The sequence below is a fragment of the Nomascus leucogenys genome, chromosome 6 (assembly GCF_006542625.1).
Source record: "Nomascus leucogenys isolate Asia chromosome 6, Asia_NLE_v1, whole genome shotgun sequence".
NCBI classification, from domain to species: domain Eukaryota; kingdom Metazoa; phylum Chordata; class Mammalia; order Primates; family Hylobatidae; genus Nomascus; species Nomascus leucogenys.
Genome location: NC_044386.1, coordinates 120249114 through 120264427, shown reverse-complemented (window position 1 = coordinate 120264427; position 15314 = coordinate 120249114). Strand labels below are relative to the sequence as shown.

Below are 15314 nucleotides of genomic sequence, written 5' to 3'. Positions count from 1 at the left end.
TGAGTAATATTCCATTGTGTGGATAGACCCCATTTTTGTTTATCCACTCACCTCTCTATCAACACCTGGGATGTTTCCACATCCTGGCTATTGTAAATAGTGCTGCTATGAACATGGATGTACAAATATCTGAGTCCCTGCTTTCAATTCTTTTGGGTGTGTATCAAGAAGTAGAGTTCCTGAATCATATTTTTTAATTTTTTGAGAAACTGCCATACTGTTTTCCATAGCAGATGCACCATTTTGCATTCTCATCAGCAGTGCACAACGGTTCCCATCTCTCTACATCCTCGCCAACATTTGTTATTTCTGGTTTTGAAAGTGATCATTCTGGCTGGGTGCCATGGCTCATGCCAGTAATCCTAGTACTTTGGGAGGCCAAGGAGGGTGGATCACCTGAGGTCAGGAGTTCCAGACCAGCGTGGCCAACATGGTCGAACACTATCTCTACTAAAAATACAAACATCAGCCAGGCGTCACGGTGCACGCCTATAATCCCAGCTATGTGGGAGGCTGAGGCAGGAGAACTGCTTGAACCCGGGAGGCAGAGGTTGTAGTGAGCCGAGATCCTGCCACTGCACTCCAGCCTGGGTGATAGAGCAAGACTCCATCTCAAAAAAAAAAAGAAAGAAAGAAAAAAAAAAGAAAAACGAAACAAAACAAAATGAAATGAAAGCAGTCATCCTAATGACTGTGATTAGTCATCCCCTTTAACCCTCACAACAACCCTAGATACTATTATTCCCATTTTCCAGATGAGAAAACAGAGCAGGGGATATTAGGTAAGTGTATCAGTCTATTCTCATACTGCTAATAAAGACATACCAGAGTCTGGGTATAAAGGAAAAGAGGTTTAATGGACTCACAGTTCCACATGGCTGGGGAGGCCTCACAATCATGGCAGAAGGCAAAGAGGAGAAAAGTCACATCTTACATGGTGGCAGGCCAGAGAGGGCTTCTGCAGGGGAACTCCTCTTTATAAAGCCATCAGATCTCATGGGACTTATTCACTATCACCAGAACAGCACAGGAAAAAACTGCCCCCATAATTCAATTACCTCCCACCAGGTCCCTCCCATGACACATAGGAATTACTGGAGCTAGATGAGATTTGGGTGAGGACACAGCCAAACTGTATCAGTAAGTCACTCAAGGACAGTGGTGGACAAGCAAGATTTGAATGTAGGTTTAACTACAGAGCCAATCTTGTCCCCTGCTGTCCTTGAGTGACTTACTGATATGGTTTGACTGTGTCCCCACCCAAATCTCATCTAGCTCCAATAATTCCCATGTGTCATGGGAGGGACCTGGTGGGAGGTCATTGAATTATGGGGGCAGTTCTTTCCTGTGCTGTTCTGGTGATAGGGAATAAGTCTCATGAGATCTGATGGTTTCATAAAGAAGAGTCATGCCTGTCCCCGCTTCTCATGCGTGGTACCTGGTGATGGGCTCAGCCTTCGTTATGGAGATGAAGGGCCCCTGCAGGTGGTAAACAGGACCTTGAGGGCCACTGTACAGGGAGCCCTTCTCTGGCTCTCAGCCTGCGATTTCCTTGGCTTGTTCCAACCAGAGCAGGGGCCTTGTTCCAATGGCACTGGCTACAGATGGTACCTGTTCTCCTTGCCTCTCCTGCACCGCCAAGTGCAGGCTGTTTATGGACAGGCAGCACACAGGCTCTAAGAGCTCTTCAGGACTCAGTGACAGAGGAGGCATCACTTCAAGGCCTAGTTTCCATTTACAATTCTATTCCCCATCCTGTTTTCAGGGAGGGTTAAGGGTCAGGCTGACTCAGAATTGCATGACTAGAGTAAGAGCTGCGCTGGAAGGCAGTGAAGCATGCAACCGCATTCCAAGCTTGTCATGAGGCGCTCCTTGGCCATGAGGAACAGAAACACCAAGAGAGCAAGAGAGACTCCTTCCGCTCTTGTCACACTGAAGCTGTGAAAGAATGACAGGGCAGTGGGCTTTGGACTGACACCAATGTCACCAATATCTTGTGCAGGTTTGCAGCTGCCAACCTGGAAGGGAGGTCTGTTTCGGAATCCCCTCGCAGGCAGGGGCCTGAGAAGGTACTCACCAGCCACCTCAAGGAAGGACACTCTTACACGACACTTACTTTCCCAGCCAGAACGATGAAGGGGGCTCTGGGCCTGCATGTGAAAGGTCATGGCTGGAAACCCTGCAAGGGGAGCTGCTTTGCTTGCTCAGCCCTCTTGCTTTCCAGCCCAAAAGGCATTCATGCACAGCCCTGCGTTTTGTTGGTCTCTGTCTAGTTCCAAAGTAAATGTTGGTTCTACATCTCCAAAGGGCTGGTAGAAGCCCATCCCATGCAAAAACATACCTACATATTTTCACCATTTTCTAATGTATTTCAGCCATTATGTAACCTTAGACACAACCCTGGCAGGAAGAACAAGAAAAGTTGAACTTGGTCCCCTGGGGCAACTGGTTTCAGTATGGACTTTCAGCCAAGTCTCAAACACAAACCTCCCGCAGTGGGATCTTATTTTGTTGTTCCCAGGGCAGAAGATCTTCTTGGGAGGATCTAACAAGCACTGGTAGAGAACTGACAGATTTTGTAGGCATAGATGGAGCCTCGCCAGGCCTTAGGTATGGGAAGCATACACACTGCACACTTCCATGTGTGTGCATGCACCCCAGGCATGCATGAGCGTAAAGGTGTGCGTGTACGTGTGTACATAAGTGTCTGGTATTTGTGTGTAGGTATAGACACATGCATCACTTACATGTTTATTCACCCCAGTCACTATCTTTAAGCGGTGCACAGAGCAACCACACAGAGGTCAAGGCAGGAATGTTCTCGGGATCTCCAGTCCTTGTCCTCTTCTGTTCTCTTAGGCATAACAGCTCCTACACACAGTCTTTCGCAGACCCTCTCCAACCATCAGACACAACCTAATTGGCATTCCGGGGGAAATACTCTACCGACGCTTAAAGCTAAACCTGTGAGAAAGGGAACTAGTTTCCTAAAGCCTCCTCCACTTTTTTGTTTTCCAGGCAACTCAATCAGCCGAGAAATCCAAGCTGAATTTGTGGGATACAAAGCCCTAAAATGAATAGCATGCGACTTTCCTAAGTCTTTTAAGCAGATGGTCTATTTTTTAATAGTATGATGAAAATGAACCTTGCCAAAAATTTCTGCACTCTTGATGGCTAGATGTAAGCATATTTGATTCCCAAAATTGGAACCTTTCATAAAACCTCTCGAAAAGCAAAGAATATGGTCAAAAGCATAATTATAAATACCAAGGTAGCCTCTGACAAACGGATGAATTTGCTGCAGACCGCAAGTTGTCTAATTTGGAACAACGAATATGTAATTAAGCCTTCCCCTTTGTAACCTTCTCAGAGTAGGCACCAAAGACATAGTGTGGCTAAACCCAGAACAGGGCCCAAAAGTGAGATGGGTCCCAGGTAAGGAGAAAGCCACTTCACAACTTACTCATTTGAAGGCGTCATTTGCCCTCGGAGGCAATGCCTGGAGACCACATTTTTTTTTATTGTATTTTATCCATTCCAGAGCCATGTTCCATCATAGCTTTAATTTTGCATTTTGCTACAGGCTAGTGATATCATTTTTTCATAAACTTATTTGCCATCCATGTATCTGTAAAGTATCTGTTCAAATGGTTTGCCTTTTTATTTATTTTTATTTATGTATTTTGTGAAACAATGTCTCTTTCTGTCGCCCAGGCTGGAGTGCAGCGGCACAATCTCGGCTCACTGCAACCTCCATCTCCCGGGTTCAAGCGATTCTCCTGCCTCAGCCTTCCGAGTAGCTGGGATTACAGGCACCCACCACCACACCTGGATAATTTTTTGTATTTTTTTTGTAGAGACACGGTTTTGCCATGTTGGCCGGGCTAGTCTCGAACTCCTGACCTCAAGTGATCCACCCACCTCGGCCTCCCAAAGTGCTGGGATTATAGGCATGAGCCACCGCACCTGGCCTGGAGACTATACTTCTAACACACAGTCTTGAAGCACAATTGAAATTTGCCTTCTGTCAGCTTACGAGGAATAACAATACAGTGGAACAAGCAGATAGGAGAGCCCCAAGAAGCAAAGAAACCCAGGAGGTAGTCTCGCCAGTAAAACTTCATTTGTGTCTCAAACACGACTTGCCAGCCTCACCCAGCAAAGAAAACTTTCGACACCTCTTTTTGACAACTCAAAACCACCCTCACAGAATGAAGACGTAACACCACCACCACAACACAGAAAATGCCGGTTCACTTCTGACGGAAATTCCCCAGAGGGCTCTACCCACCAACCAGCAAGGACGCCAGGGCTGGGATAAGTGAAGTGTCACAGGGTGACTAACGTGGAAGGGAGGAAGCACAGTCAGATGGGTCCATTTGCATATGTTTGTTTTTATGCATAAAAAGTGGCATTTCTTTCTTACCTAATTGAAGACATCACAGGGTTCACAGCTTCTCCTCTTTGACACATTCAATTAATAAAAACTCAACAGGTGCAGCATGCAACACCGTCCATTCCCCACACCCACTCCCCCTCACCTCTTGCCAGTTCCCCAGCTCCTCTTGGTTTCGTGGCCTCATGGTGGGCTGGACTGACACAGATTTCCAGAACCGATGCTTTATTCCCAAACACCACCGTCCTGGCCAGCAATATCCCCTGCCCTTACTTCCTCCACCCACACGCTCTTCCTCACACCCGAAGGGCAATGGGCACATCTACCAAGTTCCCCTCAGGCCACCCAAACCTATCAGAGACTGTGGTACCAGTGCCAAGGGTGACGCAAGGAGGGGGTCCTTTCCCCCCAGTTCAGGGAAAGCCATGGGACCCTGAAGCCACAGCCGCTGGCCCCGAGTGCACAGACCAGACTCCAAGCTCCTCACAGCATCAACCCGGCCTTCAGCCTGCAACAGTGGAGCATCTCCACTTCCTCCTGTAGGATCACCCCTCCCCTTCACTGGACAAGGAAAAGGGGGGCCCTTCCATTAACAGAAAATTTTAGGACACCAAGCAAGGGGAAAAAAGAAGACTAGCTTGCTTTAGGCGGGCACAAAACCCACCGTAGCTCAATTTGGAGGCACGAGTAGGAGAAAACCAATGCTCCACATCCACTGAACATCCTCGGATGCCTGCCTGGCCAGCCAGGCTTGGAGAGAAGCGGCTGCTGTCTTCAGCCACTGCCAGAGAGAGGCCCAGAGGGTATGCATCTGGAAGAGGAGCGCAAAGGGCAGGCACGACCTCCCGAGGTCTCACCTCTGCCACGTCCCTGTCTTGTCACCTCCCTCTTCTCACCCAGGACAGCATCTATGTCACAACAGTGGCTGGAAAGCAGACAGCTCCAGATGAAGAATTCAACAGAAGAAATGTGCACACCCCACAAAGAGAAGGTCTGACATGTGCAGAGTGGGGGCCACTCAGTGAGGGGATGGCGGCTTGTTCCAGATCCTCCCGCCTTACAGTGACTTCCCCCAAGGTGGAGATCAACAGAATTCCCAAGGGGTCATCCTTGCTATCCTTCCCATTCCAACGAAGCCTAAGAAGCCCATGTCGGTGCCAGGAGAGAAGGAGGAAGGGTCCTTCTGGTGTTAATTTTTTTTTTTTTTTTTTTTTTTGAGACAGAGTATCACTCTGTCGCCCAGGCTGGAGTGCAGTGGTGCGATCTGGGCTCACTGCAACCTCCACCTCCCAGGTTCTAATGATTGTCCTGTCACAGCCTCCTGAGTAGCTGGCATTACAGGTGCCTGCCACCCCGCCTGGCTAATTTTTGTATTTTTAGTAGAGACGGAGTTTCACCATGTTGATCAGGCTGGTCTCAAACTCTTGACCTCAGGTGATCCGCCCACCTCGGCCTCCCAAAGTGATGGGATTACAGGCGTGAGCCATCACGCCCGGCCCTGGTGTGACTTTTTAAAAGCATGCCCATTCACCTGCTCACTCAAGTCCACCCAGTACAGAGGAGTGTGGTGAGGCCCCTGCACTGCAGGGCTCAGGAGAATCAGGGCCTTGGAAACGCCAACTCTGCCTACATCACTAGCACCCCTGTGAAGCCTAGAGATGCTAAGCCTTGTGTTTCAGTCTTCATCAAAAGATCTGAAGGGTGCAGTGGGCACTGGCCATCTTGGGCTGTCTGGCATTCATCCTCCCGCCTGGCTAAAGCACAGTGATCCCCTTTGGGAACCTTTATCCTCAACGTGCATTCTCCGTGGGAGGTGCTGTTGCCTCTCCTATGGAAGCCCAAAGGCCAGAATCTCCCTCACTCCAGTGCAGGTGGGGTGGGGAGGGGCAGACCACAGGACCCTGGGCTGCTGGGGGGAGATGGAGGTCACTGCCCAGCTGTGGTGGCACATGGACCAGACAGGCCTTGCCACTAACTTCAATATGATGTCAGTGGCCTCCCCACTTCCGGAGCTCCCCCAGGCACTGCCTGTGTTCCAAGCCAGTCTCCCAGCCTGGTGGCAGCCCCCTTCTCATAGGTGCCCTTGGCTCATTCCTCACAATCAGGAATGCAGACTGGGCAGTGGAGACAAATGGGCTGATGCAGAGGAGAGTATTTTTCATGGAAGCCCCAAACCCTCGCAGCGCCTCAGAGTTTATTCCAATGCTTCATTCAAACTGAGATCTGAAATCTATTTTAAACTATTTTAAAAACACTCATTAAAACTCTTAACAGTAACAGGTTACCCTTGGGGGACTACTGACGGTGGGGGTTAGGCCATAAGGAACTGGAGGGCTGATGACATTCTTCACCTCAATCTGAGTTGTGGTTTCAAGAGTAGAGGCACAGGACTGCACAAGTATGTGGATGTACTGGATGCCACTGAATTGTACACTTAAAAATGCTTCTGGTGGCAAATGTTATGTATATTTTACCAAAGTATAAAAAATCATGATTTAAAACAGAATTCAAGATATTGCTTTAAAATGATTTCAATAAATACCAGATTAAGCCAAAAAAAGAAGAGTATAGGCATAAATTAAAATCCATCAAGTTTTGCCCTCTTTACATATATGTGAGCTGCACCCTAATTAAAACAACAAAAAAACGCTGTTATATACCAAATTACACAGCACTGGCAACCCAAAGCTTTCCTAGTCATCTCGAGGTACCAGATAGCTCCTTTTTGACAGAACTCAAGACACAGCACCTCACACTTGAGCTGGACCCTGAGGTTTCAAGGCAGCTGTTGAAAATCTCTTAGCACTGGCAAGCACGCATCTATGTGACTCAGATTATTTTTCCATTCTGCGCAATCAAAACAAAATATGAAAAATAAACCGGATATTGGGAAGAGAAAATCATAAAGATGGAATACAGATAAATGGGTGCCAGTGGTTAGGGAAGCGGAGGGTGGCAGGGGATGGCTCTCAAGAGGCAGTCCAAGGGGGTATCTCAGCGGCCATGGACTCCTGTTCCTGATTGTCATGGTGGATGGACGAAGCTGCCCATGTTAATAAGACGTCACAGAACTTTATACAAAAGCATACCAACACATGAGTGCATGCAGAAACCAGTAAAGCCTGATTAAGAGCTGCAGTCTAGGGTTCACTCTGTCGGGTCCATCCATTTCCTGGTTCTGAGAGGGCACTGCGGTTATGTCAGATGTTACCACTGGACAAAGCTGGGTGATAGGTACAACAGACTTCTCTGTACTCTTTTGGCAATGATCATGACTGTATAATTATTCAAAATAAAAATATTTTAAAGTCCATAAATAAACTGGATGCTGAGATCAATATACGACTGCCATAACCCCAGTTTTTATATTTTTCTGTTCATCGAATTATCCCATTGTTCTGACTGGCTTAATAATCTGAACAAGCAAAATATGACACATTAAAATAAACGTATACTAATAAAACACCATATAAGTTTAATTTTTTTAAAAAAGAAAAAAAGGCACCAGCTCCTTAGAGAAGCTGAAAATCACTGAGGTATTACAAAGAACACGCACTGGAGATCAGGAGATAGGCTGGTTCTGCCCTCCGCTAACCAGCTGTCACATGAAAAACAATGACTCCACCCAGTCCCTACCATTAAAAGACTTTCTTCTTAAGGAAGTGAGACGTATGCACCTGGGAGGGGATATGAGGACATAAGACGCTCCCTAGTAACATGTGGCAAAGTATCAAATGAGCGGTGCTATGCACTGACTTGTGTCCCCACAAAATTCTTATGTAGAAACCTTAACTCCCAATGTGACTATAGGTAGAGAGAGGACCTTTAAAAAGCTAATTAAGGTTGGCCAGGCGCAGTAGCTCATGCCTGTAATCCCAGCACTCTGGGAGGCTGAGGCGGATGGATCATGAGATCAGGAAATCGACACCATCCTGGCTAACATGGTGAAAACCCGTCTCTACTAAAAATACAAAAAATTAGCCAGGCGTGGTGGCGGGCACCTGTAGTCCCAGCTACTCAGGAGGCTGAGGCAGGAGAATGGCATGAACCCAGGAGGCAGAGGTTGCAGTGAGCTGAGATCGCACCACTGCACTCCAGCCTGGGCAACAGAGCGAGACTCTATCTCAACAACAAAAGAAGCTAATTAAAGTTATGTGAGGTCATGGGGGGGTGCTCTAGGCCAGGATGACTGGCGTCCTTATAAGGAAGAGAGAGAACAGGCAGGTGCGCACACAGAGGGAAGGCCAGAAGAGGACACAGGAGAAGGCAGCCAGCTACAGCCAACGGGAGAGGCCTCAGGAGAGGCCAAGTCTGCGGACACCTGGACCTAGGACTTCCAGCCTCCAGATCCGTGAGACAACACATTTCTGTTGTTGAAGCCACTCAGTTTGTGTGGCATTTTGTTATGGCAGCCCGAGCAAACCAATAAAAAATAGTATGGTGATGTGGCTTAGGAAAGGAGAAGATGCTTGATTCGAAGCAGCTGCCTGCTCTTCACCAGGGGCCTGAACACAGGATATAATCACAATTAATGGCATATTCCCATCAAAAGAGAAAGCTTTTATATACTCAAAAGAAACTGAAAGCTAGCTATAAATCCTATGGAAGAAAACCACACCACTGGATACATAGTTTTAATGAACACTGGAACTGGAGTCCCTTCACCTGCATTCATTCATTCATTCATTCATTTAATCAACCAACCAACAAGAGTGACCAAGCCTCTCAATCCAGTGCCAGGTGCTGAAGGACACAGCCTGGAGGCCAGAGCTGGGCTCTGTTTTGCTCAGGGACTTCCAGGGCAGAAGTACAGGCAAGGGCCACACGATTGAGAGATTATGTCTCCAGGAGGAGCACGGAGCAGAGGCGCCCCTGGACAGGGGTACTGTGGCCAAGCCTGACCCGTGAACCCCAGGAAAGAGCAGCCACTCCTAGAAACAGCACATGCCTGGCAGCCCTGTTGACAGACAGAGGTCAGCCCGTACAAGTCTCCATGGCCCCAACCTGACCTGGGCCTGCGTCAGCCAGCACTCCAGGGAAGCATCCTTCACATGGCCTTTGTCTAGCAATTCCCTCATGGAGACAGCCCCCAAATAACACAGCAGGAGGAGCTGGCTGGCTGCTGCTTGACACCTCGCTCTCAGATCTGGTTAGAGGACTGATGAAGTGTAATATATTAAAAATCATTTTGTAAACTCTAAAATGTGACATGAATGGTAGCTATCATTATATTACATTTTGAAGGGTCTTGTGAGTCACCTAACCCAAAGTGATCATTTGATGGACTAAGAAACCAGAGTGGAGACACACCCAAGGCCACCCAGCTGGCACGTGGCAGAGCCAGAACAAAGGCTTGGGATTACTCACTGCTGGGGCTCCACCAGAAGCTCAGGTTTTCAACATGTGAATTTCATAACATTATATATTTTTCACACCTATACTGTTTTCTTCGATTTTACTACAATTCTAAACATACATGATTCACAATTTTGATTCTGGCAATGCAATAGTATATTTCGACCTCCCGATGAACAAAGGTTTGTGTTATGGCAGGTAAAACTGGAAACACTCTTGGCATTGTGCCTGTATTAACCAAACACTGTGTTCCCACACTCAAAGAATGGTTTCCATTTGAAATCCATGAGAAGTCAAGGGCAAACCAGACATAACTGAGGACGGGAGAGAAAGGAAAATGGCAGGTGAAGGGGAAGGGGAAGGTTGAGGGGGAGGGGAAGGTAGAGGGGGAAGGGAAGATGGGGGAGGGAAAGCAAGTGGAGGAGGGGAAGGTGAAGAAGGAAAGGGTGTTTTCTCGGCACTGCATGCCACTTTCAGTGCTGTCTTTAGTCACTAAAAAGCGAGTGGCCTGGCACCAAGGCAGGTGGAAGAGACTGGATGTCTCATAATCTATAGTCACACTTCACCTCTTAGGGTAAAGCTCGGTAAAGCTCATTTGCACGCATGAGAACAAACTGCTAAGCTTCCATCTCATGACCACAACTGTGTAACTTAGCAGGCTGCCTCTCCTGCCTGGGTGACCAAAATGCTCAGAGCCAAATGCACCCCCAACCGCAGACCCCTTGGAACAGCCTGGTGGCTCTTCCCCTTGGTGTCACTCTTCATAGCTTCCTTAATGACCCTTCATCTAGATGCCTCCTGCCATAAATAACTTCAAAACATTTCAGGAAAATAAAAAAAGGAAAGTCAAAGACCAACTTACAAGAAGGAAGGCAACAGAATGTGCAGTGCTTGTTTGAGGACAGCTCCTCCACCGTGATCGAGAAGTCTCCAGATTCTCCCAGGGTGTATCAGCCCCTTAGATTACTATTTCAACTCTAAACTTACCAACAGTGTCACACGGTTCATCTTTGTGTACACAGAAATCTGTCCTAAAAAAAAAAAAAAAAAAAAAAGCCATCGTCAGGTATATGCAGTATCCCCAAGAATGGGAGAAGAAAACACTGTCGATTAACCTCACGTAGTCATCCTGCAATGTTATTTTTCCAGTGGTCACAGGCCACGGCGAATGATAACAAACGGCAGCGTTTGGCAACAGTAACCCATCCACATTTCCCAGGCGTAGGTCCACTTACCCCACACGAGAACCTTCTTTTACAGATGAACTATTCTATACATAACAGTTGCTGGAAGGACTCCTTTCAGCAGCTGAAAATGTTTTGGAAGATGTTTGCCAAGTCACTGATCAGAGACAATTCTCAGACAATAGCATCCAACTGCAGTGGCCTCCCCAAGCTACTCTACTTCCCCAAGCTACTCTACTTCCCCAAGCTACTCTATTTGGGCAGCAACTGGTTTTTGATGCTGTAATGACCATATATCGCTCTCACGAGAAGACAACAAAAAGTCATTTCTAAAAACTGCATTCCTCTACTATGAAGCCATAAAAAGGAATGAGCTCATGTTCTTCACAGGGACATGGATGGAGCTGGAGCCCATTATCCTCAGCAAACTAACGCAGGAACAGAAAAGCAAACACCACATGTTCTCACTTGCAAGTGGGAGCTGAACGATGAGAACACATGGACACATGGTGGGGAACAAAACATACCAGGGCCAGCCGGGGGAGGGAGGTTGAAGGAGAGGGAGAGCATAAGGAAGAATACCTAACGGATGCCGGGCTTAATACCTAGGTGATGGGTTCATCTGTGCTGCAAACCACCATGGCACATGTTTACCTATGTAATGAACCTGCACATCCTGCACATGTACCCCAGAACTTAAAAGTTGAAGGAAAAAAAAACTGTATTCCTTAAAGCTCCCCAGGATCCCCTGGGTGGGTGGGCATCTGTGGACCAGTGAGACAGCAAAGATGCTTGAAACCTGGTCCAGCCCTGGTTCTGCAAGTACAAGAGGTTCATCTGGCCTCTTGTGGGAAAACCAGGGGTCTGGGCTCTTCTTTTCTAATACTGGATCATTCCAATGGTTCTTTTTAAGTTTCCAAGGTCAGGGATTGACCTGAGGGTTGGCTGGGGCAGGACTCAGCCTGGGAGCCGGCTGAGGAGCCACAGCCTGGCCCAGACATGGCCCCTCCCAGGCCCCACGCCCATCTTCTCTCAGGGCCCAAAGAAAGCTTGAGATCCACACTTTTCATAACCTCACTCCAAAACCAAGGTAACTTTCAGGGAAATGGAGAAGGAATATCATAAAGAGATGAAAAGGCCTAGTGACTTGATTTTTCCATCAGACTCCCTTTTAGAAGATGAAGAAATAGGCGATAGAAGCAGCACTGGCACAGGGGAAAGCAAATAAAATTAGAGCCATAGGTGTGCTCACTGGCCCCATACCTATCCAGCCCCAGCCCAACATTCAGCACCCTTCCCAATTCTGGTGTTTTGAGACACACACACACACACACACACACACACACACACACACACACACAAACACACACACACAAACACACACATACACACAAACACACACACAAACACAAACACACACACGAACACACACACACATATACACACACACACAACACACAAACACACACACACACAAACACACACACATACACACAAACACACACACAAACACACACACATACACACAAACACACACACACAAACACACACACACACAAACACACACACACACATACACACAAACACACACACACACACACACACACACAAATTCATACAAAGATCAGGCTGGCCTAGGACCTTGCTCCAGGGTTTCTCGGAGTTGTGAACAGGACATATTTAAAGCTTTGCCCCATTGTCTCAGCTGGGCAAAGGGAGAAAGGGACCGAGGCCTCAGTCTGACAGAAGAGAAGTGAAGCCACAGGCCCAGGCCAAGGCAGACGCCATTTTGCAGAGAGCCAGCCCTGTTGGCTGAGGAGGACTCCACCCCCACGCGTTCTCCCATCCAATGGCTGCCCTGAGGGGAAACAGGCAGTCTCAAATGACAGACCCCGAGGCACCACCCACTGCTTCACCAGAGGAAAAGGTGTGTTAGCTCAGGGAGGGAGGGCCACACTCAGAGGCCTGTCTTGAAAACGTCAACCGAATCTGAATCTCTATCCTTCCTGTTCAACGTCCTTTCTCAGAAGAGAAGAAGCAAGCCACCTGCCTGCAGGGGCTGCTTTATCTCCAGGGAGCCTGGCTTTGTTCCATTCATTGTCAGGGACACCCACTTTTTATGTCATCCCACTGCCAACTCATGCCAAACCCCCAGGCAGGAACTGTACGGTTCACTTCAGGAATGAAAAAAGTGAGGGCTAGACTCGGCTCCCAGCCCTACATCCATTGAAACCCCAAGGTGCACTGCTCGAGGCTGACGTGGATCTGCATGACGGGGCTGGCTTTGTGGGTGTCTGACACACGCCCTGGGCTAACGCTCTGCTGTCGCGGGGTCCATGTTTGCATTTTGCATGGGGCACCACAAGCTACACAGCTGGTCCTGTGCATAACTCACAGCCAGGCATACAGTTGGGACTTAATGCATTCTTTTATTAATTGACTGACGTCTCCAGACCCTTTCAAGGGGCCCTGCAAGCTACCTGGCAGCCATGGCCTCACGTGTTGGAGGCCTGGGAGCGTAACACCAAGCTCCACGGATACTTGCTGAGGCTTCACCACGCGCAAAGCCTGTCAAGAGGGTCCCTTGGCAGAAGGTGAAGGGAAGGGTGTCCCGAGCAGTCAGATGGTATTAGGCTGGAGGGGAAGGTCTGGCCAGAGGGATCCTGGTGGTGCAGCTTCAGGCCAGCTGTGTCTGCTGTGGCATCTCCCAGGCACTCTCACCCGGAGCACAGGCCCAGGCTCAAAGAGGAGTTCTCGACTTCAGGGATGAGTTCTCTGCGTTCTCGGCTTTCTGGGTCAGATGTGGAGCCCAAGGGGACGCCCTCCCAGGTGCTGAAGCCCCCTGAGCCCTGGCCTCTGTGTGGGCTCCGTGTGACCCCAGGCCCAGCCCACTCAGGGGGTCCTTCCTGGTCCCAGACGCAGCTGCAGAAAACCCAGCTTCAACCGCTTCCAGCTCAGCAGCTCCTGCTGGACACGATGTCACGCTCACGTCCTCCACGGCAGCCGCCTGTTTGCCAGGCGATGTCTGGGAGAATACACTGTCCGGCTTGGCCACAGCCCGGAAGGTGAAAAAAGAACCTTAAACGGGGAAATTCTCACGTTGGCCAGTCCTAGCTCAGCACCTGGAAGCTGTGCCGAGCGCAGCCAGGCCCGTGCAGCCTCAGCTCGGGTTACAGTGGGAGGAAAGGACAGCTTCTCCAGGGCAGCAGCTGCCTCGCACCCAGTCTCCTTGCGAAAACATCAGCCCATTATTATCCCAACCTAGGGAACTGCAGCTGTCTACCTCTAGTTATTATACAAGGCTTCCTGGCCAACTCAGCTTCCTGCCCGACTCCAGGGCAGCCTCCCCCGTCCTTCAAGGAGAGCTTCAATTTAACATCTGCGAGGACCCAGAAGACAGGACGTGCACTCATCTGTTCAGTCCAGCAGCTCCACGGCAGCAGGTGAGAGGGACTGTGATTGCTCATGTAGCTTCAAGGCGTCAGCCCGAAATGCAGAAGAAAGCTCAGGCTCCCGGGCTGGCAACAGCTAACAGCTACGCAAGATGCCAAATGCATCCTTCATCCAGACCCCAGCAGCCTGCGGCTGACAAAACCTTGTTTTCTCTGTACCTGGATGAGGACATTGCCCATGCCCCCAGCATCTCACCCAGAACCACTCCCATGCAATTAGGATCCCTCTCCAATGTGTTTAGTTAGAACAGAACATCTTTATTATAATTTTTTTTATTGTGCTAATACATGAACATAAAATTTACTATCTTAACCATTGAGTGTAAAGCTCAGTCATGTTAACCAAATTCACACTGTCATGCAACCATCACTGCTATCCACCTCCCAAACCTTTCCGTCATCCCACACTGAAACTCTGTACCCATGAAATAATAACTCCCCATTCTCCCTTCTCCCCAGCCTCTGGCAACCACCATTCTTTATCTCTACCAATCTGACTACTGTAGGTACCTCATGTAAGTGGAATCATGCAGTATTTGTCCTTGAGGTTCATCCATGTTGTAGCATGTGTCACAATCTCCTTCCTTTTTAAGGCTAATATTCTCTTGTACATATACAGCATATTTGTTTACCCATTCATCCACTGATGGACATATAGGTCACTCCCACCTTTTGGCTGTCATGAATAATGTTGCTGTGAACATGAGTGTTCAAATATCAGTCTCTGCTTTCAATTATTTTGAATTTCAGTTCTTCTGGGTTCAGAAGTGGGATCATACGGTAACTCTAGTTTTGATTTTTTGAGGAACCATCATCTGGTTTTCTATTGTGGCTGTACCATTTTACATTCCTATCAATGGTGCACTAAAGAGTTCAAATTTCTCCACATTCTTCCAACACTTGTTATTTTCCATTGTTCTGTGTATT

General features: G+C 48.3%; 1 protein-coding gene across 1 annotated transcript in view; it reads right to left on the bottom strand.

The window, feature by feature from the left end:
- The window catches only part of ADAMTS17 (ADAM metallopeptidase with thrombospondin type 1 motif 17), a 361941-nt gene that overhangs the window by 263167 nt on the left and 83460 nt on the right, over positions 1–15314 (bottom strand). Inside the window, exon 7 of the mRNA XM_030813849.1 lies at positions 10739–10782. Coding sequence (XP_030669709.1) covers positions 10739–10782 — 44 coding nt within the window. The remainder of the gene's footprint in view (positions 1–10738; positions 10783–15314) is intronic.